Here is a 25,409-nt window from a genome sequence, read left to right as displayed (position 1 = left end):
CGTGGCTCAGGGTTACCCGGCCAGCACACAGGGGCCTGGGCTACTGTCCATGCGTGGCTCAGGGTCATCCAGCCATCACTTGGGGGGCCTGCGCTACTCTCCACCCGTGGCTCAGGGTTACCCGGCCAGCACACGGGGGCCTGGGCTACTGTCCACGCGTGGCTCAGGGTTACCCGGCCAGCACACGGGGGGCCTGGGCTACTGTCCACCTGTGGCTCAGGGTTACCCGGCCAGCACACGGGGGCCTGGGCTACTGTCCACATGTGGCTCAGGGTTACCCGGCCAGCACACGGGGGACCTGGGCTACTGTCCACGCGTGGCTCAGGGTTACCCGGCCAGCACACGGGGGCCTGGGCTACTGTCCGCGCGTGGCTCAGGGTTACCCGGCCAGCACACGGGGGGCCTGGGCTACTGTCCACGCGTGGCTCAGGGTTACCCGGCCAGCACACGGGGGGCCTGGGCTACTGTCCACGCGTGGCTCAGGGTTACCCGGCCAGCACACGGGGGGCCTGGGCTACTGCCTTGCTTGGGGTGTAGGTGGCAAGTCTCCAGCCTGAGGATTGAGTCTGAGTCTAAGTGGCTTCAACACTGAGGTTTGTTATTTGCTTGTTTCTCTTAGTTGAAATAGTTTATATCATCCAAAACAGACACCTAAAAATAAATTTAAAAACCCCAATGCCAAGCTTGCTTTCACATAGTCAAGAGTTGGTCATCCCTCCCCCCCTCTTCACTCCGTTACACTTAGCTGGGGTCCAGCAGTGGTGCCCTGTGCCCACTGAGTCCCCAGCTGTGTTGCTGCCTGGACCCTGCACCAGCCTCCCCTGCCGTGTATCCTGGCTCTTGGATGGGTTTCTCAAACTCAGGGCATCCCTCGCAGGACCTGCTGGCCTGGTAGACACCGGGGTGTGGGGTCCTGGTTCTTACCCGCTGCTCACAGGGTGTCAGGACATCCCGAGTTTTCCATGACGTGTTTGGCTTGCATCCTGCACTCCTGTCCATCCATTTCTTCAGCCAGTTGCTTATTAAACTGCAGTGGACCAGGTGACCCTATTGCTGTCTGGGGTGTAGCAAGGTGGGCAGGGCAGATAAAAGCTAGAGGGTAGAATTTGCTCAGGTTTCGCCTCAAAAATAAACCTTTGCCCTGTGCACCCAGGAGTCCGGCGAGGCAGGCCCTGCTTTGCACACTTTTCCACTTTGTTCCATCTTGGCTGTCAGCCTTGTTTTCAGTGTTTTCTGCATGGGGCACACGACTTCTAAGGGATCTGCTCTCTGCACAGATCTGAGCTCAAGAGCCAGCAGGTTCAAGTGTTTTCTGCCAGTCTCTCAGCCTCCCGCTGCCCACCTTGCCAGTGCCAGTCACAGCTGTGAGATAGAAAGCAGGACAGGAAGTGGGATGTGTCTTTCCCATTTTGGATTCTGTGTGTGTATCGGTGTGGCCCAGGTGGGGACAGAAGCCCACCCCACAAAACAGGGAGCCAGTGAATGGCCACACCCAGCTCCTTTGTCTTTTGGAAGCCCCATTGTTTGTATTCCCCTGTTGTTTGCGGGGCGTGCAGAGAAGTGGCACCCTGCAGGGGGTCCGGAGCCCCAGGGGAGTCTCAGAGGCCAAAGGCTTCACTCTGCAGCACCAGCGTGCACGCACGTCAGTAAGGGCTGCATTGGCGCGCCATGCTCTCACTGAACACGTTATTAAAACGGCTTCCTGCAGAGTACTTCATCCCTGGGACAAACGTCATGTTCCGCTGCTCCTTGAGGGGGAGGGGAAGTTAGAGGGAGAGGAAGCAGAAGAATGTAGGGCATGGCACAGATTCCCAACTGGCGTCTCAGCAGAAAACGTGGTCCGCGTTTCCCATGCGCCCCCTGCCCATCTGCTGCCACACTGACTCCCGAGGTTGTCAGACGGACTCTCAGCTGAAGCAGGGCAAGCTTAGCCCAGGGAGGAAGCGCCCTGCCCGACACTGCCCGGGGTTGGTGGGCCCAGGTTCAGACCTTGTCACATGGCTCCTCCTGAGGAGCTTTTAGCTCACCTGACTCTTGTGGGCTGGCCAGAACCTTCTAGGCTCCTGAGTCCTCGGCATCGTCCAGTTTGCCAGGGCCCACTGGCAGACCGGCAGCGTGGATAGTGTTTTAAAGTAAGACGTGCAGGACACGTGCACCCCAGCGACTCCCTCTTGCATCCCCCTTGGCCTGCTTCCCCGATCTGCCTCGGCTGCCTCGCCCTTGAAGGCAGACAGGTATGAGACCCCTGCCACCCATGGAAGGCTGGGAGATTTTGGAGTGAGCGACTTCCCCCGGTTCTGCTGCTAAGGAGGCAAGCGGCCTCGGGCAGAGACAGTGACTCTGAGCCCTGGTGCTCCCCATGCGTGTGGCAGGCATAGGGGTGCTGACCTCTTGATGCTGGGGTACGAGACGGGATGGTCTGTGGGAGAGCGTGTATCCCCTTGTCCAGATGTGTGTGAAGTCAAGAGCAGGAGCGGGAGGATCCCTACAGAAACCCTGCGGACGTCAAGCTGACTCTTCGTCCGTCATCTGTCCCTCCACCCACCCACCCATCTTGTACATACACATCGGGCCCTCAGGAAAGGCAGGTGATTTGCCTGGGGTCATGCACAGAGAGGCTGCAGGCAGGAGCAAGTGTGCGCTGTGCTCCCCTCCCAGGGTCAGGACTGTCCCTGGGGAAGGCAGCATCACCCCCCACCATGGATACTCAACACCAGAAAGCCCCACCTCCAGTGCACCTGCTGCCCGGCCGCCCAGGAGCTGACGTGCAGGTGCCTATGTTAAGGGAGGCAGCAGAAGCCGGGTCCCCCAGGTGCTGCACTCTGGGGCTGAGGGGCCCTGCCTGGGGGGGGCCGCAGTGCCCTGGCTGTGCTGAAGGTGCCAAGGTGACAGCTCCTCTTCTCTCACTTGCGGCTGGCCTCCCTGTCCCCAAGGCAGGCCCCGAATGACAGTAACGGCGCTGCCCTTGCTGCCACTGCTCTCTGTTGGGTGGGGGTTGGAGATTGTTTCCCCGGGGGTGGGGGAGGAGGTGACACTGGGATGACTCCAGGGACACAGACTGTGTCCCTCAGAGGGGCCTGCATTCAGCCCGTGTCTTTTTCATCCTTTTGCTGTGTACCGAGCGCCTACCAACTACTTTGTAGCTCTGGGGATAGATTACATTTTTATAAGAAGGGGTGGGGATACCTTCATGTAGCAGAGAGGATGAAGAAGGGGTGGACAGAGAAGTCGTATCCCCCAGGTGGTGAAGACCCTGGGAGAGCAGGGGGTGCAGCGTGGGGGGCTGGGGAGCCCCCAGTGCTGTTTCCCACCAGGGCCCAGGAAGGGCCTCTCCGAGGGAAGACGAGGTGACTGTTGATGGGAAGGGTGCTTGGGTGGATGGAGCGGTCAGTGCAGAGGCCCCGTGTCAGGAACAAATGTGGCCTCCCATAGAGAGCTAGGGGCCCAGATCCTACAGGACCTTGGAGACTGGGACAGTGACTTCAGGATTTATTCCAGGTGGGTTGGGAAGCCACCGAGGGGTTGGGCAGGGCTGGGGCATAACCTCCTTTATGGTTTTAAAACTTCATGCTGGATGGGAATGGAGAGGGGCCGGGGCGGGGGATGATTAGCTGGACATGGAGGCAGCTGCACGCTGGCTACTGGGTGAGTGAAGAGAGCTACCGGTGCTCATCCAGCACCCGGCCAGCTGGGCAGGTGCAGGGAGGCCCCAAGTTGCTCATGCTTTTGTCTGAGGCAACAGGCAGCTTTATCTTCAAGTCAACATGTATCGAGGGCCTACTATGTACAGGCCGCAGGGCTAAGCAGGGAGGTTGGGAGGGGCCATGCACAGATGAATGAGACCTGGAGCCAGCCCTCAAGGGCCAGCGTACGTACAGGCCATGATGTTATGTGTCCGCGTGCCCTTCCTCTCTCTCTTCTCTTGGTTACTTGGATCTATGCAGAGCACCTACTTATGTGTCACACTGCCTTGGGCAGTATCTCAGTCCTAGCACCAGCCAGCCATGTGACCTCAGCGAGTCGCTCACCCCTCCCCACCTGAGCAGCAGGGACAGCAGCAGCAGCTGCCTCCGGGGTTGCCCCAAGGGTCGTGGGAGGCATGGGTGTCATGCTTACAGGACGGTGCCCCCCAGGTGGTCAGCACGGCCTGCAGGTAGCCATTTCTAGCAGCAGAGAGGGGCTGCGGCGCAGACGTCTTGGGGGAAGTGATGAGCTGTGGTGTGAAAATGCTGCCGCGGTCTACAATGCTGATGGACCAGGCGAGGCCGTCGGCGTTCCATGCTCACCCTTGTTACCGCCGTCCAGGCTCCTGTGTGACTGCAGGAGGCAGGGTCCATCGCGTTCCATGCCCACCCCTGCCCCCCACCCCCAGTCACCACCGTCCGTGCTCCCGAGTGACTGCAGGAGGCGGCATCCATCACATTCCATGCCCACCCCCGTTACCGCCATCCAGGCTCCCGAGTCACTGCAGGAGGCGGCGTCCTGCCAGGCCGGCCGGAGCTCGGCACAGCCCTCTGCTATTTGCCTTCTCCCACTGGCTCAGTTGACTCCTGAAAGCTTCAGGGGACCTGGGACCCGCTGCGACGCCTGCTCTCTGCTGGGACAGTTACAATCTTCTGGCGGCTGCCCCGACTTGGTATTTCCTGGAACCTCCCAGAGGGGCACGTGCTGGCAGCTGGGTCTCTGGGCCTGATTTCTGGAAGCCCCTCTGGCCCACAGCGCAGGAGCATTTTGAGTTTTGACAGATGTCACTGCCTCCACCTAAGAAAGGCCAGTGTGGTAGGCAGGACTCTGGACATCCTAAAGGGACAGCCATCCTTTCCACGGTGGTGGGAGAACGGGGCCCTTGCCCCTGCGTCCAGAGGGTGCCGGGACATAAGGCTGACGCCCAGGCAGCAGGTGTCTCCACAGGTCCTTTAGCTCGGCTTTCACCTTGTGAGACTGCATTGCTGCTGGGTAGAGAGTGGGTAGGCTGGGAAGCAGGCAGAGGCCTTAGTGGTACCCCACTGGCAGGCAGGGGTTGGCCTCGACCAGAGCCTCCGAGAGGGATGGAGGCTGCGGAGTACAAAGCCAGCAGGGGGAGGCAGGGCTGCCCGCACCCTGCTCAGCCCCTGCTCAGAGCCGGGTGTAAGCATTGTTGGGTCCACCATCCTCACACCCAGGCAGCAGGGTTGGCATTGGCACCACTGGCGACAGAGCAGTGACAGACAAGCAGGTGATGAGCCAGCCCAGTGGGATGATGGGAAGGGGGCGGTGTCAGAGATGAGCCAGTCTTTGAGGCTGAACATCTGAGTGAGTGAAGGTCACGGGGACACAGAGCAAAGGGGTGGACATGAGACATTGGTCCACGTAGGAGAGGTGTGGCCGCTCGGGCCTGTCCTCTGAGCACGTGTCAGGTCACCATCCTGACGTTTCCCATTGGAGTCTCAGATCTCAAGGAGAATGCGTCAAGAGAGCCCTACAGTTCTGCAGACATGAGGGTGTGACAGTTGACGGTCCTGGTTTGAAAGGAATGCACACAGACAAGGCCAGGGCAGGTGGCGGTGCCCACACAGAGTCGGAGGTAACAGTGGGTGTCTGCAGGAACCAGGATTCCAGGGGAGAAATGGTTGCCTCTGAATTAGAACTCTGAGCCAAGGCCAAGATCAGAGTGTGTGCGCTGGCTCTGGCTGCTGCCTGCAGTGAGCCATTCTCGCGAGTGAAGGAAGCACCAGTATGCTCACGTGCCCAGGTCCTCTGAGGCAGTGGTAATACCAGAAGTAACAGATTTCAGAGGCACAGCCCTCCAGTGAGCTGCCTGGACGTGGTGCTAGGAGCGGCTTAGCCCACGCCGGTGCCCCAGCCGTGTCTGCAGCCCCGTCGTGGGCTGTGGCTCCGGTCCTTGGTAGATACCTCCGCATTGATGTGTCTCATTTATGATGCAAATCATTTTGGATTTCTGCAGCCATGAGTAGTGTGAAGAATGTTGGGAGTATTTTCAGAATAATTTATGATTTGAGAAAATCCAGGCATTCTGGCGTCACCACCTCAACTCCCAGAGCTTGTCCTTTCAGGAATTTGGAAAGACTCTTTGGGGAGAGGATTTCCGAGGGGAATGGCTGCCTTGTGGGAACCCCAGAGGTTGCAGGAAAAACACGCCGGGAGAGCAGGGAGAGCCGAGGGCCAGGGCCAGGAGGGAGAGCACTGGGCCAGGCCTGGAGCCCCTTGGGCCGATGGCATGTAAGTCTAGAGAAGGTGTGGCAAGCAGCAGGGGGTCTCCGACAGTAGCCCCTCAGCATGGGAGAGCTGCACTATGACACAGAGCCCTAGGGCTCTGGGGCGAGGGAGCCGCCCTCCTCCTCTGCTGCCATCATGGCTGAGGCCCCACAGAGCAGGTGGCGTCTCTGTTCGCCTCAGCAGTGGCAAGTGCACGCACAAGTCCTCAGGTGCTGGGGCGGGTGGGGAGCGGCAGTGCCTTGGAAGCCCCCAGCCCGCCCTGAGCAAGTAGATCCTGGAGCTGGCAGAGGCCGTGGACAGCAGGGTTTTTTCCGGTGGCGTGCACCTTGCATGGCTCGAAGCTTCCCCCGGGAAGTCCCCACAGTGACCCCTGGTGGGACCAGGACCTCGCATGCCTTTTCAGGAGTCCTGGCCTCGTGGCTCCTGGGATAACTCAGGACAGGTGGAGGCCCTCTGGGCTCGTGGGATCTTGTTTGGACAGGGGGCATGGGGGAAAGCCCCATCCCCAACTCCAAGGGGACCATGGGCAGGCTCGTCCACATCAGAGGAGGCACTGCTGTTCCTGGCAGCCTTTGCCTCCACCTGTGCCCCTCGTCGCTGTCGGAGGGAGAAGGGCCAGCGCCCCTAATTGGGTGTTTCTGCCCAGGGTGGCGGGGTCCCCTCCTCATTGGTTCCTGTGATCTCTCAGCACCGTGCCTGTAGATGCTTGGCACCTTCCACGTATCCGGCAGTGAGAGAGCAGACAAAGCTCACCCACTCCCCACCATGTACCAGGTGCCTGTGGGGTCAGGGCAGGTCATAGCAGTGAGTCAGGCCAGGGAGGTAAAAGGGGTAGGGTTATGAAGTGGAGCTTGTAGGCCCCAATGAAAGGCCTTGGCCACTACTCACCTGGTTGAAGATTGCTGTATGGGACTGCTGGTTACTGGGAAAAACTCTGTTTTTTTCTGGAATTAGCAGAAACTCCCATCTTGACACTAAATCTCATGTTCACATTACCTTGGGGACTCATTTGTGGGCAAACAAAACACCTGTGGGACCCACGTGTCCCGTGTCCAGAGTACCCCAGAGCCAAAAGGGACTGCAGCCGGTGACACTGTTGAGCATGTGAGAAAGCAGGTGGCTGTGGCTGAAGCCGCTAAGGCCCAGCAGTGATGCTGACCAGGTGTTGAGCAGGGCAGCTTTGACAGGCCTCGGGGCCCTGTGTCCCTGGGCCAGCTTGGTACCAGGAGATAGGGGGAGTTCTTTAACACAGGCCTGGCAGACTTCTGCCCAGCATCCAAGTGCAGCCCGTTCGCTCCGCCACCCTCCTCCCTGGGGAGGATTCCAGCCCCGTGTCCTGCTGTTGGGTGTGAAGCATCTGCCTGGGTTTCCATTTCTTCTTTGCGTTTCCTGCCTTCTTAGACAGCCATCAGCATGGCTTGGTTGCCTGTCAAAAGATCACAGCTGATCATTTTTTAAAAGATTTATTTATTTGAGAGGGAGAGACAGAGAAATCTTCCATCTGCTGGTTCACTCCCTAAATGGCTGTGACAGTCAGGGCTGGGCAGTCAAGGCTGAAACCAGGAGCCTGAAATTCCATTAGGGTCTCCCACATGGGTGCAGGGACCCAAACACTTGGGCCATTTTTTGCTGCTTTCCCAGGCATGTGAGTAGGGAGCTGGATTGGAAGTGGCACTGCTGGGACTTGAACTGGCGCTCTGGTACAGGATGCCAGCATTGCAGGTGGCAGCCTAATTCCTTGCACCACAATGCTGGCATCCACAGCCAATTGTTTTGTAATTTTTTTTTCTGCAGCTGAACAGGAAGACTGGGGCCTCGGAGGGCTGTTGTGTCTGTTCAGGGTTGGGGGGCTGGTCTCAGTTATTTGGGTAGAAAAGGAAGTCAGGGCTTTTCACCTGTTGAGCTCCAGAACCAAGTTGTGTTCCTGGGTAGAACTTGCCTGAGGGGGTTCCCTGTGGAGAGACTCTGGCAGGACCTTTCACTGTGGGTGTCCCACTTCTCTCTCTCCACCCGCACCCCAGGCCCTGGTGGGCTTCCTCAGACCTCTGGGGCCTGCTAACGTGGCTTTCTGGGCTGTCACAGCTGGGGGGGGGCCGGCGCTCCTGGAGTCCGGTGGTTGAACGTCCTGAGACACACAGGCTGCAGTGCCGAGGCGGGGACACTGATCTAGCTGGAGGAGCCGGCTCCCGGGGTCCGTGTGAGCGGCAGGACCCCCAGGCCCCACGGGCACGCAGGGGACGGCGAGACGACACCGAGGATGGTTTGGCCCTGCGCCGCCCCAGTTGTCCTCAGGCATCGAGTCCTCGCAGGCTGGATGGGGTGGAGCGGGCGGTGCAGGCTGAGCTTACAGGTGCACGAGTCCGCAGCGGGAGGGAGCACACAGCAGAGCACTCCCCAGCAGCTTCGTGGTCAGTGACTTCCAGATTGCAGGTCCTGGTGCTCCCCAGGAAGTGAGAACAGTGTTTGTCACCGTGTCTCTAACCACCACCTCAGCTCGGGGCCGCAGCCATTGACGTCCCTGCTCCAACCTCTCACTATACAGACGTGCTCTGGGGCTACTTGTCAGAGCTGTCCAAGGTCCCATCCAGTGCCCCTCCTTGGCACTGACTCTCAGAGTGAGTGCTGCCAACAGGGCTGGAGAACCGGGTGGGTGGAGGGGACACCAGGGACTTCCCAGGGCCTTTAGCTCCCTGTGGCCATCCACCCTGATGACCCACCCCGCCCTAACTGGTTTGCCTTCCTTCGTCTCTTAGGCCCAGAAAGGAGCCCAGCACTGGCCCCAGGCCCCACACGGTCTGCTGGCTTGGCCAGTGTCACTCAGGATTGCTGCCTAAGAACAGGATTCCATGTTTTTCTTTTTCGCACGGGAGGACTTGCTGCGCCAGAGCTGTGGGGGGTGTTCTCACTTTCTTGCTCCGGGAGGGCAGGTTGAGATACTGCAAACACAACAGGGGCTGAGCCGTGCCGTTGGGGTTTGGGATGTGGAGTGTTTCGTGATGTGTGCCGTGAAGGCACCGACAGGACTGCATCCTCCCTGGCAAAGGGGGCTCAAGGCCATGCCATGCGCTCTCTTGGTGCTCATGGATTAACCCCTTTAAGGGCTTTGGGCCTTGATTTCCTCATCTATAAAATGGGACTGACGATAGTTCCTACCTTGGAACATCGGAGGTGCTTAGTACCAGGCACATAATAGTTGCTCGCTGGATTAGCGGTGGCTGCAGGAAAACCAGCAGTTGCTGTTGTCACTGGGCGTGAGCCCAGCTACTGGGCCCAGCTTAGAGCCCACGTACAGCTCAGCATCACGCGGCCAGGCCACAGGGGCCAGTTCTGGAAGAGCCCAGCAGGGGAGTGGTACGGGGGGACCTGAGAGACAGCGTCCACTTCTCCACGGCTGCTCCCCTTCTGCCCGGAAGTCATCCGGGCGATTCAGGAGCCTGGGCCCTGTGCCCTCTCAGCGTAGAGGCAGCGTCCCCAGGGCCACACCCTGTGTTGCTGAACGCAGAGGCCAGCCTGCCAAGCGCGAGATTCCTCCAAGCCGGCGGCCCCTCTTTCCATCCTGTAAACCGGTCACGTGGTGGACGGCTGTCAGCATCTCACAGGACTCACACGGCAGCATGGCACGTGATGGAAACACAGAGACGTGGGGTCCAGCAGGCCTGCGTTCAGATCCCAGCTCTGCTGCCCTGCAGCCCGGCAGGCCTGGCCTCTGTCCACCTCCACCTCCGGCCGGCCTTAGAATGGGGCTGGTGGCAGAGCCCTCAGAGGCTTGGTGAGGGGGTCGAAAGCAAGCCCCCTTCGACGGCCGCTCTCAGAGGGAAGCTGTTTTGACTGCAGCCTTATTTTTTTGAGTTTGTAGAAAGTATCTTACTTTACTCCCAAAATCATGTGAGTTGGGAGCTTAGATATTATCACAACTGCTTGCCCTCCTTCGTGTCTTTTATTTTTAAACGCAGGAGCATCTGAGAGAGGGAAGCGGATCAGTTATGTGGGGCACAGTCACCGCCTCCACCTTGGGCCGCGTCCTAAGACGTCTGCCCCAGGACCCCAGCAGCTGACCATGTCCGCCGACTCAGCTGCCTCATCCCGCTGACACATCGGCCATCTTGGCGGTTGCTTCTCCGTGGGCTGAGCAATGTCATGGCCTTGCGTGTTTCCCCTTGCACTTTCTAAATGGTGTCTTGCAGGGGGAGGCTTTGCGGGCTGCCTCATCAGGGATCGGCTGCCGGGTTTGTGCCGTGTGATAGACAGCCACAGCGCTCGGGTCGCCCACAGCGGTAACAGCACACTGCTCCTACAAGAGGCCATGGCCGGGGCTCGGCTGGGCTCGGCTGGGCTCAGCTGGCCTTGGCTGGCCTTGGCTGGCCTCAGCTGAGCTCGCTGCCACGCCCTGGCTCCAGGGTGACGAGACCATGCTGCACTGTTGTCTGTATAGCACAGGCAAGAGCCAGGAGAGCCGGGTTCCCTCTAAAGGCTCCTGTGCCATTCTGATCAGCTGTGTCCTGTTGGCTGACACCATCACCAGGGCACAACGTCACAAGGCGGGCATGAGAGCCAGTGTGGGAGGCACCGCAGAGCCGTGGGCAGATGGAAGGCTGGGTTCATTTACGCAGCAGCCGCATGTGGGTAACTTGTCTAGGGAGCACGGGGAAGGCAGTGTGAGTGTGTGGTGCGGCTGAGAAACTCCTGGGCAGCTGTTTCCCACAGCGAGAAAAGTGTCCTTTCTATGGAGCTGGGCAGTCACCTCTGCAGAGGCCGGCTCCTTCCACTCAGCACGGCCCCCGGAGAGCTGGCCAAGCTGCTGGGCGTAGCCCTGGCTTCTTCCTCCTTAGGGCTGTGGCTCCACCCCAGGTTGTTCAGCCATTCACAAGAGACACTGTGTTGTCTGCAGTTGGGTTAGCAGCCTTGCCTGGAGCCGATGCGAACACCGCGGGGCTGCGTTCTGCATGAGCAGCAGCGGGACGGCCGGGGCAGGCGGAGGACGGCGGCTCTGCCGGGCATCTTCCAGGGGGACCGCACCATCGCAGGCGGCAGCAGAACTCCACCCGCTTGCCTTTCCCGCCTTCTGGAAGCCACCGCGTCGGGGCGCCTTCCTTGCTGCCCCTGGGGCTCTGCCCTCTGCTGCCCGCTCACACGGACCCCATGATTGCACCTGGCCCACGTAGGTAGGCCCGCTCGTCCCCCCACCTGAGAATCTTCCTGCAGTCCCGCTGCAAAGCCCCTGGGGTCACAAGGAGGGGTTGGGACGTGGCCATGTTTGGGGGGCACTGTTCCTCTGGCCCTCCACTCTGTCGGGTAGGAAGTGCTTGAGGAGGGGACACAGAGGGACAGGCAGCCCTGCACGCTCCGAGCAGTCGGCAGCCCTCTCTCCTGCCCTGGGCCACAGCTGGTCCCCTGTCTATGCCCCGCCCCCTCGCAGGTTTGACGGTGCAGTGGACACCGGGCGTCTCTCCCAGTCCACCTGCTGTCACCTTTGTGATCTTTCCGAGTCGTGCATTGTCTCCAAGGCCTGGAGCTGCATGTGTGTGGGGGGGACACCGGGGTGGGGGGTTGGGGAGTGAACCCCTTCTCAGCAGATCGCTGTGCGTGCCCGCAAGGACTCTGCTGTGTGAACACGCATCGTGGAGGGGATGCGATGCGCGCTCGGCAGCGGGCACACCATCAGTAACGGTGCTCAGTGTTCCTGAGCACATCCCTGTGCCAGCACTAGCCACAGTGCTCCCCCGAGGGTGGTCACCACGCCGAGGCCCACTTTACACACGGGGAGACTGAGGCTCAGAGCTGCTGATGGGGAGTGAGAGTGGCCCCGGTCACGGCCACTGCGGCACATGGACTTTAACCTCCCTCCCCCCTCAGCGGCTGCCCCCTCCACAAGATTCCTCCGCCAGGCCTGCTCCTGCCACTCCCCCATCAGGGCCACTAAGGGGAGGACACTCTAGGGGACACTCTGCCAGCCCTCAGAGAAAGAGCAATCAGAAGATAGGGGAGGCAGTGACGAGGAGTCGGCCCTGGCCTCATGGAGCTCTACAGCGTTACTGAGTAATTGGTTTGCCATGTTGTTCTATCCATGTGAGAGCCGTGCACCCCAGAGGAGGGGCTGATGGTCCCAGGGGTGCAGCCGGCACAGCCCCACGGCCACACAGCAAACGCTCAGCCACTTTCCCAGCTGGTGCCTGCCAGACTCCCAGCCCTGGGGCTGCTCCTGCCGGGGCTCGTGGGCTCACACAGCCGTGGTGTTCTGATGGTGGTGGCCTTGCTCAGGACTGTGCCCGCACAGAGACTACGGGCTCCTGGGGCTCACTGCTGGTGGGAGACTGGTCTGCAGCAGATGGAGGAGCCCACGTCCTCTGGAGCTCAGACGTCGGGAGAGCGAGGATGGGGCTGGCTCCTTCTCTTCTCAACACGGGCACAGCCCTTTGCTGCCATGGAGCCTCCAAGCAGAGGGCAAGTTGATAGTTAGCACATGAGCAGCCCCGCCATTCCCCAAACCAGGGGTCCACACAGAGCTGGCAGACAACATCTGGCTGACAACTTGGTTTTATAAGTGTACCTTTATTGGCACACAGCCGCACTCATTCATTTGTGTACTGTGGCTGCTTCAGTTCATTTTTTGTAGAAATTTGAGAGGCAGAGAGAGAGAGAATGCACTCCTGTCCATCGGTTCATTCCCCAGATGCCCACAGTGACCAGGGCTGGACTGGGGCCAACATTGGGAGCCAAGAACTCAGTTCGGGTTTCCCACGTGGGTAGCAGGAACCCAGTTTCTTGAGCTAGCACTGCTGCCTCCCACGGTCTGCATTAGCAGCAAGCCAGAGTCAGGAGCTGGAGCCCAGAGTGAAACTCATGTGCTCTGATGAGGGACATGGGTGCCTCAGTTGGCACCTTAACCACTAGGCTGACCGCACGCCTTGGTGTCCTGGCCGCATGTACTTGCTATGGGATCTGTGATGGGAAGAGCTTGCCAGCCTCTTCCCTCCCCTGTGCCCCCGGGGCCCTGTGCTGGGAGGACTGAGTTCCAGAGGGTCACTGCTCGCTGTCTTTGCAGACAGGAGTGGTCAGGAGATGGGTGTGGGATGAGAGAGCCTGCCCCTTCTGCCTCTGAGACCTTGGGCAAGTTCGTTCAGCTCTCCTGGCCTCAGCTGTCGCGTCTGTAAGTCAGCAGTGGCACGCGCCTTGTGGGGCTGTGCTGAGAGCAGGCATAGCAGTGGACATGCAGTGCCCACTGGTGCCCGGCTCGTGATGAAAGCAGCTCATGCGTTTGCCATCTCTGCCGCTCCTGCTGCTGCAGTGGGTATCGGCAGGAAGCCAGGCCTGCTGTCAGAGCAGAGAGCGGCCTCAGTTACCTCCTCTAGGAAACGGGCACCATCGTACCCCTCCCCTGGGGGTTGCTGAGAGACTGTAAGGAGATCCACACTTGTAAGCTTCCCTCTCCTTGGCCAGGGGCAGGATTGCGCTCTGGGAGTCACGGGTGCGTGACCACAACAGGGTCTAGGTCTTGTCGGAGGCCTTTCCTGCAGCAGTTGGGATGACCCTGTGGTTCCCCCTTCCTCCGGTCACTGTGCTGTGTGGCCTTGGTTGACTGTCGCCTGTGGAACCATCCTTGCCCTCCAGGAACGCGTCCTCCAGTGTGGAACTGTCCAGTGTGCTACTGCCCTTGGGTCGCTTGCATCTTGTCGGGGACCTGTACATGTTCATTAGGCCTGGAGCTCTCTTTGCCTCTGGTGTCTCCGTGTGGCTCTCGAGTCCTGGCAATGCCGGCTGGTGCCTTTGTGTGGCTCTCGTGTCCTGGCAATGCCGGCCTTGTAGAGCGCGGTAGGAAGTGCTCCTTCCTGAAGGACTGGCACAGACGCTTCCTGCATGTTCCAGCGAATTCTCAGCTCATCAGGTCCAGAGCTTTCCTTAGTGGGAGACCTTTGATTGTTGATTCCTTTCGAGTTCCAAGTCTGTTCAGATTTATTTCCCCATCCGTTTCATCTGGGCTGTCCAGTCTGTGGGTGCTGTGTAATCGCTCATGGCGTTCTTAGGATCCTATGCACTTCCCTAGAACCAGTGGTCCCAAGCCCCCTGCTTCTGATTTTAGTAACTGAAGTCTCTGTTTCTTAGGCCATCTATTGTCAGTACTGTACTCCTTTCAAAGAACCAACTTCTCATCTCCCTTTCTTCCCCTCATCTTTATTAAGTTTCCTCTCTTCTAGCTTCGGTTTCCATCTTTACTTCTGGTTTTCTTTATGCTGTAAAGCTGGCTTCTCCCGGTGAAAGCCTCTCTAGCCATACCCTCCTCCCCAGCACTGCTCCTGCCACCCTCCTTAGGTTTTGTTCTGTTGTTTCTTGTTTTCCTTGGTCGCTAAGTACATTCTCATACCCGTGTTAATGCTTCTGTGAGCTCTCGGTTATGCGAGAGTGTTGCTTACTTCCCACAGGTCTGGGAATGTTCCAGTCTCCCTTTGGTTGCCGACTCCTGACCTGGTCTGTTGACTGCAGAAGAGACCATGTCAAAAATCTGTTGAGACGTAACCGGTGGCCTAACTTACCCCGGAAAACACCCCCGTGCCCTGGAGACGAGCACGTTCCGTGCCTGCTGAGTGCAGTACTCTGCTTCTGGGAGGGCCAGCTGGCCGCAGGAAGCCCCCTGGTCGGTCTGGTTTAGCAGGGGATGTACTGTGTGCAGGGGTGTGTTTTACACAGTGAGGGCATCCGTGCAAGGGGGTGAGCAGCCCGGGGACAGCCCCTTGGCACTGCCAGGGTTGCCCACCTGTAAGTGCCAAACAGGGACCCTCGCAGGTGTGCTGAACCCGTCGCTGGCCCTCGGCTGCTGTGGGGGTGACGTTTCCGAATGAGCCAGGCCACAGAGGGTGCAGGTAATGAAAGCGGGCAGAATGAAGGCCGCAGGTGGAGGAGATGGTGGCAGGAGCTGGGGTCAGCGTGCAGGTGGGGGCTGCAGACTTCCACCAGAGCCTGAGGGGTCCCCTGGAAAATTGCAGCCTTCCCCACGGGGCACACGGGCCTGTGGGCAGCTCCTTCATCACACAGCGCGTGAGAGCGGAGTCTCACCCCAGCCGTAGAACCCTGCAGACCCTGGCTGCTGCCTCTGGCTTCCGGCAGCTCAGCCCCAGGGGCTTCCTGCCCAGAGTCACTTCTCAGAAGGGACGGCCCTGGGGGAGCCCGAGCAGCTCAGCTGCTGTGGGACATTGAATTTTTTTTAAGATTTATTTATTGATTTGAAAGAGCTACGGGGGGGGGGGGGGGGGCCTTCCGTCTGCTGGTTCACTCCCCAGATGGCCACAACAGCCAGAACTGTGCCAGTCCGAATCCAGGATCCTGGAGCTTCCTCTGGGTCTCCCACGTGGGTGCAGGGGCCCAAGGACGTGGGCCATCTTCTACTGCTTTCCCAGGCCATAGCAGAGAGCTGGGTCAGAAGTGGAGCAGCCAGGACTTGAACCGGCGCCCATATGGGATGACAGCACTGCAGGTGCCGGCCCTGGGACATTGATTTTTATGACATCTGAGGGCCCAGCGTGTAGCTTTTGAGGGGCATCCAGTGAAAAGTGCACCACAGTAACGAGTGGGGCAGCCTGGGTCCGGGTCCCCGCCCTGGGTGGCGTTTTTGTTTTTCACCCACAGACTGGAGCTGCCCAGCCCGGGGCTGGAATTGCACAGTAACGAGGCGCCCGGTGGGTCACCACTGTAGGAGTCTCCCTCCTCCTCGCTGTGCTCAGCTCCACAAGGATGAGTGGGGCATAAATACCCAACGGGTGGATAATTATAATTACCGAGAACAAGAGGGAGGAATCCACTCCTTAATCCATGTAGAACTGCTGTGATTACAGCTTGTTTTGACTGGAAACCCAGGCAAACATGATGAGAAAATTAGAGGCATTGCAGTAGCTACCTTGCATGCAAGTGCATTTATTAAAGGAAATTTTAAGTATAAAAGGTTAGGATTGCTTTCAAAATACATGAAAATAAGAGGAGAAGAATTAATCCCAACATTGAAAGGTGACATCGGGGGCGGGGGCTGTGGGACAGCCGGGTAAGCCAGTGCTGGGGACGCTGGCACCCCACACCAGCCAGCCGGGGTGGGGGCCAGCTGCTCCACTTCAGCCCCGGCTTCCTGCCAGAGCACCTGGGAAGGCAGAGCAGGTGGCCCAAGCACGTGGGCTCTTGCTGTGCAGCGGGGAGACCCGGATGGAGTTTTGGGCTTCTGGGTTGGGGCCGTTCGTGGAGTGAAACAGTGAATGGAAGATCCCTGTCATTCTGCTTTTCAAATAGTAAGTTCTTTTTTTAAAACATGGGGGAAACTAGAAAACAAGGAGGTGGGGAGGTAGACAAGTCTGGGGCACCCACACAGAGATGGGAGGGACTGAGCCCAGCTGAGGCAACAGCTGCGTCATCGACTAAAAGCTGGACACACAGCTCTGCGGTGTATGGTGTAGGGAGGAGAGCAGGCAGGGAACAGGGGCTGGGTCAGGTGGGGATGCTGGGAGCCAGGACGGCTCCTGTTGTGTGGGAAACCAGAGCTGGCAGGGTCTGCTGTGGGGCTGGACAGGGACGTGAGAGTGCCGAGTTGGACGGTGCTACCACGGCTCTGAGAGGCATGGGAAGGGCAGAGTTGCCTTTCACAGGTGGAGAAGGCAGAGGGCCTGGGGCAGCAGGCGGTGGCCTTTGTCGTTTGTGAGACATCTACTGGGCATTGAACCCCAGAGTGTGGGACATAGGTCTGCACCCAGGGAGGATCATCCCAGGCCCAACCTCGGGGAAGAGGTGCCCCAGCTACCCACCTGTAGAGCCTGGTCGAGGAGGGGCAGCCACCCTGGAAGATGGGGAATCTGGGAGAGAACAGGGAACACGGGCCCAGGCAAGGGGCCATAGACAAGGGGCATACAGGCTCTTTCCAAGAGGGCGGTCTTCTGGGCCCAGTGAGGGGTCAGTAACCCGGGAGGAGCTGTGTGTGGGAGTCAGGAAGCCCTGAGTTTGACACCCGGTCATGTCCTTCCCAGCTATTCGAGGTCTTGTGGCATTACCCAGCCCCTGCAGCTCAGGTTCCGCTCACAGCCTTGTGAGCAGGTGTGGCCAGATCGATGAGCTGGGCCTGGAGCTACCCTATGGCAGGCCTGGTCCTTGTCCTCTCTGCAGGGAGCTTTCTGTGCCTCAAGCCTGGGCCGCAGGAGCAGCATGGATGCAATGAGGTGCTGTCACGCACAGCGGCTGTTCTATGCCGTATCCTGCCCTTTCGTCCTCCACAGTGCCGGGGTCCTGCTCTCGGGGCAGAGATGCAGGGCCCAGCAGGGCTTTGCAAGGGCATGGTGCTCTCTGCGCTGGAGGCCAGGGAAGGGTCCCCAGGGGCTGATGATTTCAGCCACAGCTGTCATCTACCACGAGCCACCCTGTCTCGAGGGCCATGGAGAACACCCCTGGCCTGCGTGCCCTTTGTTCTTGGTTGTGTGACACAGCTGCGACCATTTTTCCATCCTAGACAGGCAGGGGGAGGGGCTGCAATGTAAATGCCTTGTTCCGGATGGCAGCCCGGTGTGTCCAGCAGTATCTGGGGCCCTTCCCCTCTCCCAGCGGCAGCTCCTGTCTCCAGGGCCCCCCACCCCTCACCAGGGCTGCTGCTGGGCGTCCTGGCTACCCCGGTCAGGTGTGTTCTGTGTGTAGGAAGAGGGCGGCAGAGAGAAATCCGCTTCTTTTATGCCTGACCCAGGACGTGCAAGCATGCCTACCAACAGCGGTGGCCGCAGCAGGTGCCGGCAGCCATCCTGTGCTTCCTGGGGCCCTGGACCGGGCAGCTGCTGTGCTTGCTCTCGCCCAGGTCTTTGCACAAAGCTCAGGCAGGGCAGGCCTGGTTTTCACCCCCATTTCACAAACCCGAGACTGGTCGCTGAGCTGAAGTCCTCAGCAGAAGCGGGAGGCTGGGAAAGTGATTTCCCATGCAGGGCTCAAAGTGCCCTGACCAGTGGCCCAGGCCAGCCAGACAGAAGGGAGGAGCTCAGGCCCAGGGGCCACTGAGCCTCCGGGACCTGGACAAGTGCAGCTCCAGGACACAGAGCTCAGGGCTGAGGGGTTGGGCAGGGGTACTACCGCCTCCGGCCTGTTTTAGTTAATGGAGCCTTAACTTGAACTCCCTGCAGCCTGGCACCAAGGCACTGTTCTGATACCTCTCAGAGCTGTGGGGAGCTCCCACGAGGTGGGAACTGAAGGGCCTGGGTCCGGTGGGAGTCCTGTCCCCTGGCCAGTCTGGCCTCTTGTCCCTGCCGTGTGTCCTGCGAAGGACCCCTGGGTCCTTGGCCTCTGTGTCCCAAGATGGATCAGTGCCCATCGGGCTCATGAGACGAAGCAGGGGTTTCGTGCCCTCCTCTGCATCAGCAGGGTTGGAGGAGTGGTGCCAGGACGGTCACGGCCACCACTCAGCAGCCAGACTGGGGAAGGGCTGGGATTCCCACACAGCTCTGTACCTGTGCACGCAGCTGGGGGAGGAAAGCGCAGTGTGTGGGGCAGTCCCAGGGCCGAGGCCGTGCAGGACTCCCTGTAGGACCTGCTCCAGGGTGCAGCTCGAGAGCCATGGACAGTTCCCCTTGCATCACGTCCTTGTGGGGTTCAGGGCTCTGTGTCCTGGATCAGCAGGCCTGGCCTCCATAGGACTGCAGGGGCATACAGCTGTGGCCACACAGCTGGAGAGCTCAGAACCCAGCCCTTGCCCTCTGTGGGGTTTGTAGGTGGTTGCCTCTTTTCTGCTGCAAGGGCGGAGCTACACGGTTACGGGGGCCTCAGCACCTCAAGTGTCCACAAGCTGACCCACCCACAGCAGGCGGGATGTGTGGGGCTGCTCTCGGTGCTGTGAGAGGACAGTCCCAGGGGAGACAGGGCAGAGAGCCAGGAGCAGGTGCAGCACATGCGTGGGGCATCCCCCTCCTTGGAGAGCCCTCAGGAAGTGCACCCCCGTGTGCACTGTCACCCTGCAGGGACACGTCGTAAGTGCTGACCCTGGTTGGTGGGGGCGGGGGCGGGAGGCTCCCCTCTTACACGTGTGTCTCGGTCTGCCTCATCCTGCCCTGCTTTCTGTGGCCCGTGCCCGAAGCAATGAGGTCACACAGTGGTTTTCAGAGGCTGCAGCACTGAGGTGGGGAAGCGGAGGCAGGAGGAGCTCGGGCCTCCTGTTGTCAACTGTGAGGAGGCTGCAGCTGCCGTCTTTGTTCACGTAGAAGAGGGTCCGGTGAGCAATCTTTCCATAGCAGACTCCGCGCTCAGGATCGCCAGTTCCAAGCTTTCACTGTGCCATAAAAGTACCAAGGCTTGGGGTGCAGGGAGAGGTGCTGTTGAACCAGGCGTTTCTTCATCGCGGGGAAGCGATCACACTCCTAAGCGAGCTGCCATCCAGAGGGGGAACCGGCCGCACTGTCATCTCCTAGTGGTCCTCCGTCCTCAGATGAGGCCAGGGCTGGAGTGACCACAGGTGCCCAGAAAAAAACAGCAACCCCTCCTTGCCACGCGTGGTCGTCTCCCGCCCACAAACCTTCGCGGCTGGGGGTGCTTGGGCTCTCCGCCTTCCCTGTGCGCCGCCACATTCAGTCCACCAGTGAGCCACCTTCAACCTCAGCAAAATGGATCCCCCTCTTTGGAGCTGGTGACTTTTCCCCAGTTCTAACTGCTTTGAAGCTGTGGCTGTCTGTGCTGGCGGGCGGGCGGGGGCCCTGGCACCATCTGAAAAGGAGCAGAGACCAAGTCCTGTGCACGCAGAGCGATGCACGTCCTTGGAGCTGGGTGCTGTGCGCTGGGGTTTTCTTAGACGTTCCCCAGGGGGTTCTGAAGTCGATCCAGGGCGCGAAGCACTGTTCCCTCAGTGTGGGGAGCAGGTGCCGGGCTGGGCCTCGGTCCCCGTGGCGGGCTCCTGGGAGGCTGTGGCCACTCTCACAGCGTCCGAACCTGGGGCCCGCCGCCCTCGGGCTCTGCGCACCACGGAAGCTGGACGAATTGCCCTCCTCTGGGTCACCTGGGGTGGGGCTGGGCTGGAGGGCGCGCACGGGCCGTGGTCACTGAGAGAGCACTCTCCTCCACTCGCGCTTCTGCTCCCCGCGGGGTCGTGCTCTGCTGTTCCCACGCCACTGTCATCAGTGGCTCGTGGCTGCGTCTGGCCTGCGTGTCCCCTCTTAGCCGGGGGACTTGTGCTGTTAAGCCTGTGTTTTTCCCCGCTCACCTTTTGTGACTGTAATTGTGGTGTTTTGCAAAGCCCTTGCCCTCCTTTGGCTGAGATGTGCTTTCTTTGGAAGATTGAGGAAAATTGAGGGAAACTGTGGCGAGTCCACGGTGGTACATTTTCTGTGTTAACATGGAGTCCAGGACAGACCCCGAGAGCGGGGTCAGACCCACTGGGCCCGGGCGAGACGGAGCACTGCCTTCGCCGTGTGGACTTCCTGTGTCTCCTCGTGCCTGCCCGTGGGAGCTGGGAGGTCACTCCCCCTCCTGAGGGCTGCTGCTGCTGTCCTCACACCCGGCCCCTCCCCTGCTCTTACAGGGACCTCGCCCCTCCCGGAGAGCCCCTCAACAACAGCCGGCCCAGAGTGGCTTCCCGCTTCCCCAAGCTGTCCCGGGGCCACCCCAGGGAGACGCGCAACGTGGAACCCCAGAGCGGCGACCTGTGACCTCAGCAAGACCCCAGATGTGGGCACAAATCCTGCGCCAGGTGCCTCCGACCCGGCCATGGCTGCCGACCCCTGACTTCCCGGAGCAACGTCACGGCCACCACCGGATCCCGCAGGAAACCCCTCCTCACGGGCCGCGGGCCATTCCGATTAAACTGGTCAGTCTCGGAGCCGGGCAGCCTCTCACTGGACAGACTGGGGCAGGCCGGCGCTGCCCCCCAGGGTCTGCCCTGGGCACCCGTGGCCCTTCCTCCAGCTCAGGGGCCAGGCAGAGAGGGGGTTCCCGGCTGGGCCAGGAGCCCCTTCGTCGACATGCACAGTGTGAACGTTTCACAGGGACAGAGGGCCGGCCCGAATCGGCCACCCGACGCCTTCCCACGCGGGAACCAGAATGACCCTCAGCCTGTCTCCCTCTGGCTGCACCCTGTGGACTTCCCCCTCCCACCTGGGCCCCGCCATGGCCCAGCCTCTGCAGGCCTTGGCCCCCAGCCCGCAGTGGCACTGAACGTGCGCTCCTGGGGAAGCCCCCTCCCTGGCCGGCTTCAGCCGCCCCTGCAGCTTGTGGGGCAGGGGGAGGCTCAGGTACCTGTGATGCGGCAGAGACCTGGGCCACACGCACAGCGGCAGCCTTGGGCGCAGGCTCGAGGGAGATCTGGCCCCGCGCGCCCCACTGATGGCGCCATAGCAGTGGACCCGAGACGCAGCTCCCACTCCGCACGGGGGCCCCTGCAGTCACCCGTTCCCGACGCACCCTCTGCCCCCAGCGTGCTGTGCTCAGGGGAAGATCCCTGCATCCCCGAGGTTGCTCCTGTGTCACAGCAAGGCCTTGCAGGCACAGGGTGAGGACCCCGAGCCCCACCTCCCGCGAGCCTGTGTCAGCTGGGTCCTGGGACCCAGCCAGTGACCAGCTTAACCTCCAGGCCCACGGAGCTGCCCCCCCCCCCCCGAGGGCTAAGAGCCCTGCAGCAGCGGAGCTCAGACACAGAGCAGGTGCAGTTCTGGGAGGAACGTGGAGAGCGAGGCCAGCCTGCGCCTGGTCCCCTGCCTGGCGCGGAGGCAGACGCAAGGACGTCCACACGGGGAAGGCACGGTGGGTTCCGTGGGAGCGGCTTCGGCTCAGTGGCTCAAACTGGGCACTCGGCCCTAGTGAGCACGGATCCTTTCCCAGCTGGGGATGAGCTGAGCCCCACCGAGGAACAGGCCTGAGCAGCTTCTGGGGTGGCCCGGGCCAGGTGAGGCTGACTGCGCCTGACGGAGGAGTGCGGGGATGGCGTGCGGCTCCCAGGACCTGAGACCACCGGGCCCAGGAGGCAGCGCAGCCCCACTGTGCGCTCACTTCTCCCGGCTGCTCTGGCTGGTGGCTCTGAGGCTGAGCTCCTGGACCTTGCCCAGTTGAAGACTGAGCGGGCCTGCGCTGCCCACTCGCCTGTCCCGGCTCTACCTCCCTGTGCAGGGCGCCTGTCCCCTGTCCTGTCCCCAGTCCCCTTCCCAGCCCATGAGGCAGTGAGCCCAGTGCAAATCCTGACCCTCCCCAGCCACCCCCAGGAACCTTCCTGGCGTCCTGCAGAGTCCAGCAAAAAAAGGGGGGGGGCGACCTCCAACCCACAGCCTCTGAGAACAGGGGCGCCCCTGCGTGCACCCCAGAACTGCTGCCTGCACATTTTTAAAGCCTCCTCACTCTCAGAACAGCTGCCCTGCCTTCCACACAGACTGAACACGCCTCCCCAGGGCCACCTGCCGGCTCTGCCCCGTCTTGTGACCGTGCACAGCAAGCCACCCTCGAGTCACCCCCCTGTCACTCAGTGTCCCTCGCGTGAGAGTCCGGAGCAGCCCATGACACACTGGTTCCAGAACCTTCCCCAGAGCCTCCAGTGGAGCCGCGTGGGATGCTTGGCCATGGCCATGCGCTGCTCGGAGCCCGCCCGCCCCACCCTCTGGTGCCAAGAGCGGGCTTCAGCCTGAGACACCGGGGACTTCAGAGGCCTGGAGAAGAACCAGACGAGGACCTGGATCCCGTCATGCCGCGGCCGGGGGAGGCACCGTGAGCTGCCCTCCAGCCTGGACCCAGCGCAGAGGGCCGGCTGCCCTGCTCCTCTGAGCCGTCGCCCAGGAAGGACCTGCTGGAGCTCACAGCCACCTCCATGAGCAGGGAAGAACCTCCGAGAGGGGAAGCCGGGGGTCCGCCTCCCTTGCCAAGGCCGTGCAAGTCTCGGACCCCTGCCGCGAGCAGGCGCCCAGGCTGGGTCCTTGCGAGGAAGGCGCCCTGCCTGCTCAGGGTCTGTGGGTGCCAACACAGACGCCGGCCTTGGGTCCACCGTCTTCTCCTTTCTCACCACTGCTCCAGGTGAAGCAAAACTCAGAAAGGACAGGGCTGGGTGGCGGTGTCTCCCCTTGAAAGAGATGATCAAGTTTCCAAATATGGACCCCACCTGCACAGCCACTTCCAGCTCAGCCCCGTCTCGTCACAGGCCCACGCTGCTGGCCGTGGGTGCAGGCTGCCAGCCTGGGGGAGAGCAGGCAGCGCCCCGCAGGAGGCTGGCTGAGTGCAGGTGAGCGCTGGCTTCGCCCGGGGCCTCCCGGCTGCCCAGGGAACCTGGTTCAGATACAGCGCCTGGCGCCTCCTAGCACAAGTTCCTCAGGACAGTGCACGCCGTGTGTTGGGCCTTTAACCAGCAGAGGCAACCGCAGGCCACTTGTGCATCCCTGGCTGACACAGCTGCAGCGCGGGCTGCCCGGCCCTGGGCACTGGAGGTCCCCTCGTCGCTGCCCCGGTGAGGAGAGTGCCGGGGCTGAGGGGCAGCCCCCAGACACAGGGTTGGCCTTGGGGGTCCCAGCAGGCCCCCTCTCTGGTGCCCACTGCACAGCTTCCTCCAGGCCAGGCCTGGCTTCCCTGCACTGGCCCAGCCCCACCTAACCGACGGCAAAGCGAGGGCTGCACTGCCAGCCCTTGGGACCTGCCCATCACACCGGCCCGGAGGCCCAGGCACTCATCGTCGGACTTCCTCCCAGGGTTCTGCTCCGGCCAGCGCAGCTCTGGCCCTTTCACCCCCGCCTGGAGGCCCGTGCCTGTGCGCCAGCGAGGTCTGTGGTCACAGATGTTTGTAGAAGACTCTGCGCTGTTTCCCTACAGCCCATGTTATACCGTGCTGTCTACACCATGCTGTCTACACTGGCTTCTGTGCTCATTTTGCACAGGTAGTATGCCATGTGTTGCATCTGAAGTCTCTGTGCCAAGACATTCCCTTCCATGTTTCGGTCATACCCAAACTTAATAATGTTTCTCCAAGAAAACCCGAGCTGCTGGATCACCAGGGCCGGGCTCAGCACCGGGGTCTCGGAGCCTTGGGCAGGCCACGGGCCACTGGAATGCAGCTGACCCGTTCATCTCACACTCCTTGTTTTAGCTGTGAGCCATCGCTGTGTCCTGGGCCTGGTCTAGGTAGCGAGCACGCTGTCACAGGTCCCCTCTCCCCCCTGAATCCTAACAAGCGGGTAGGAAGGGCTCCCTTCCATCCGAGTTTTCGGAGACGGTGAACCACAGATCTGTTCACTGAAAGGTAGCCCTGCTGCTGAGAGCCACGCCCGGCTCCCACTGGTGCATCAAGGTCTTCCGCTGCAGCTGTGCCTCTACGAAGTGCCGGGGGGGCGGGGGGGAGGCCTCCCCTCACCAGTACAGGCGCTCTGGCTATCAGAGTGGGACCGCCAGGGGCGCCCTTGTATGGCCTGGGATGGAGGACACAGGAGGGCAGACGGCACACCTGCAGCGTGGGCTTGGGGATGGTGACGGCCTGTCGTGGGCACAGTGGGGGAGCTGAGAACTCAAGCAGCCTCTGAACCCCCAGCCCTGCCCTGCAACACTCCGTGCCCGTGGGCGTCGTCACCACCCCGCCAGTCCCCAGCTGTGCCCTCCTACACTCACTGCCCGTGGGCGTCGTCATCACCCCGCCAGTCCCCGGCACCCCCGGGGAGGGCAGACATGCAGATGGCGGTGGGCGCTGTAGGATTATCCTAACCACCCTTTTGCGTTAAGGTTTACAGGACAGAATTTTTAAACAAATGTGTTTAATTTTCTAAAACCTCTTGTATTAAAATTTTCTTTTGGAATAAGCTGTGGCAATTTTGTTACAATCTGGTTTACGATGACAAAATTAATACAGTGACATTTTATAAATTACATAACCCGCTCATGGCCTCCCAGGTTGTCTCCGTTCTTTCTCGACAGCGGGGCCTCGGGCGTGACCAGTACAGGGTTGGCAAAGCGTCCGGAGCCGTCACACGCCTGGACGGCAGCAGCCCCAGCTGAGTGCCGATGGGGGTCGGGGGGACACGAGCCCGCTTTGAGTCCATTTGGTCATCAGGCAGCTCCACATGAGCTGTCGACATAGAATCGGAATTGCTCATGGGAAAAAAGTGACGCTTCACAACGGGTTCCTGCTCATCCACTCCTGAGACGTGCACAGTTAATAGGCACCCACTGTATACCGGGCACTGGGCCCATGGCAGCTAGCAAAACAGTCCCTGCGACCTTGAGCTTCCGTTCAAGGTGAGATAATCAGATGG

At 60.7% G+C, this 25,409-nt stretch overlaps 1 protein-coding gene across 2 annotated transcripts in view; it reads left to right on the top strand.

The window, feature by feature from the left end:
• SNX29 (sorting nexin 29) overlaps positions 1–25,043 on the top strand; it is a 478,886-nt gene extending 453,843 nt beyond the window's left edge. For both annotated transcript variants that reach the window (XM_051847819.2, XM_008257737.4), the window contains one exon: positions 20,723–25,043. In XM_051847819.2, coding sequence (XP_051703779.1) covers positions 20,723–20,849 — 127 coding nt within the window. In that variant the 3' untranslated portion in view covers positions 20,850–25,043. The remainder of the gene's footprint in view (positions 1–20,722) is intronic.
• The last annotated feature ends 366 nt before the right edge of the window (positions 25,044–25,409 follow it).

The sequence above is a fragment of the Oryctolagus cuniculus genome, chromosome 19 (assembly GCF_964237555.1).
Source record: "Oryctolagus cuniculus chromosome 19, mOryCun1.1, whole genome shotgun sequence".
In the NCBI taxonomy this organism is placed as follows: Eukaryota; Metazoa; Chordata; class Mammalia; order Lagomorpha; family Leporidae; genus Oryctolagus; species Oryctolagus cuniculus.
This window is presented reverse-complemented; position numbering and strand designations above follow the sequence as displayed.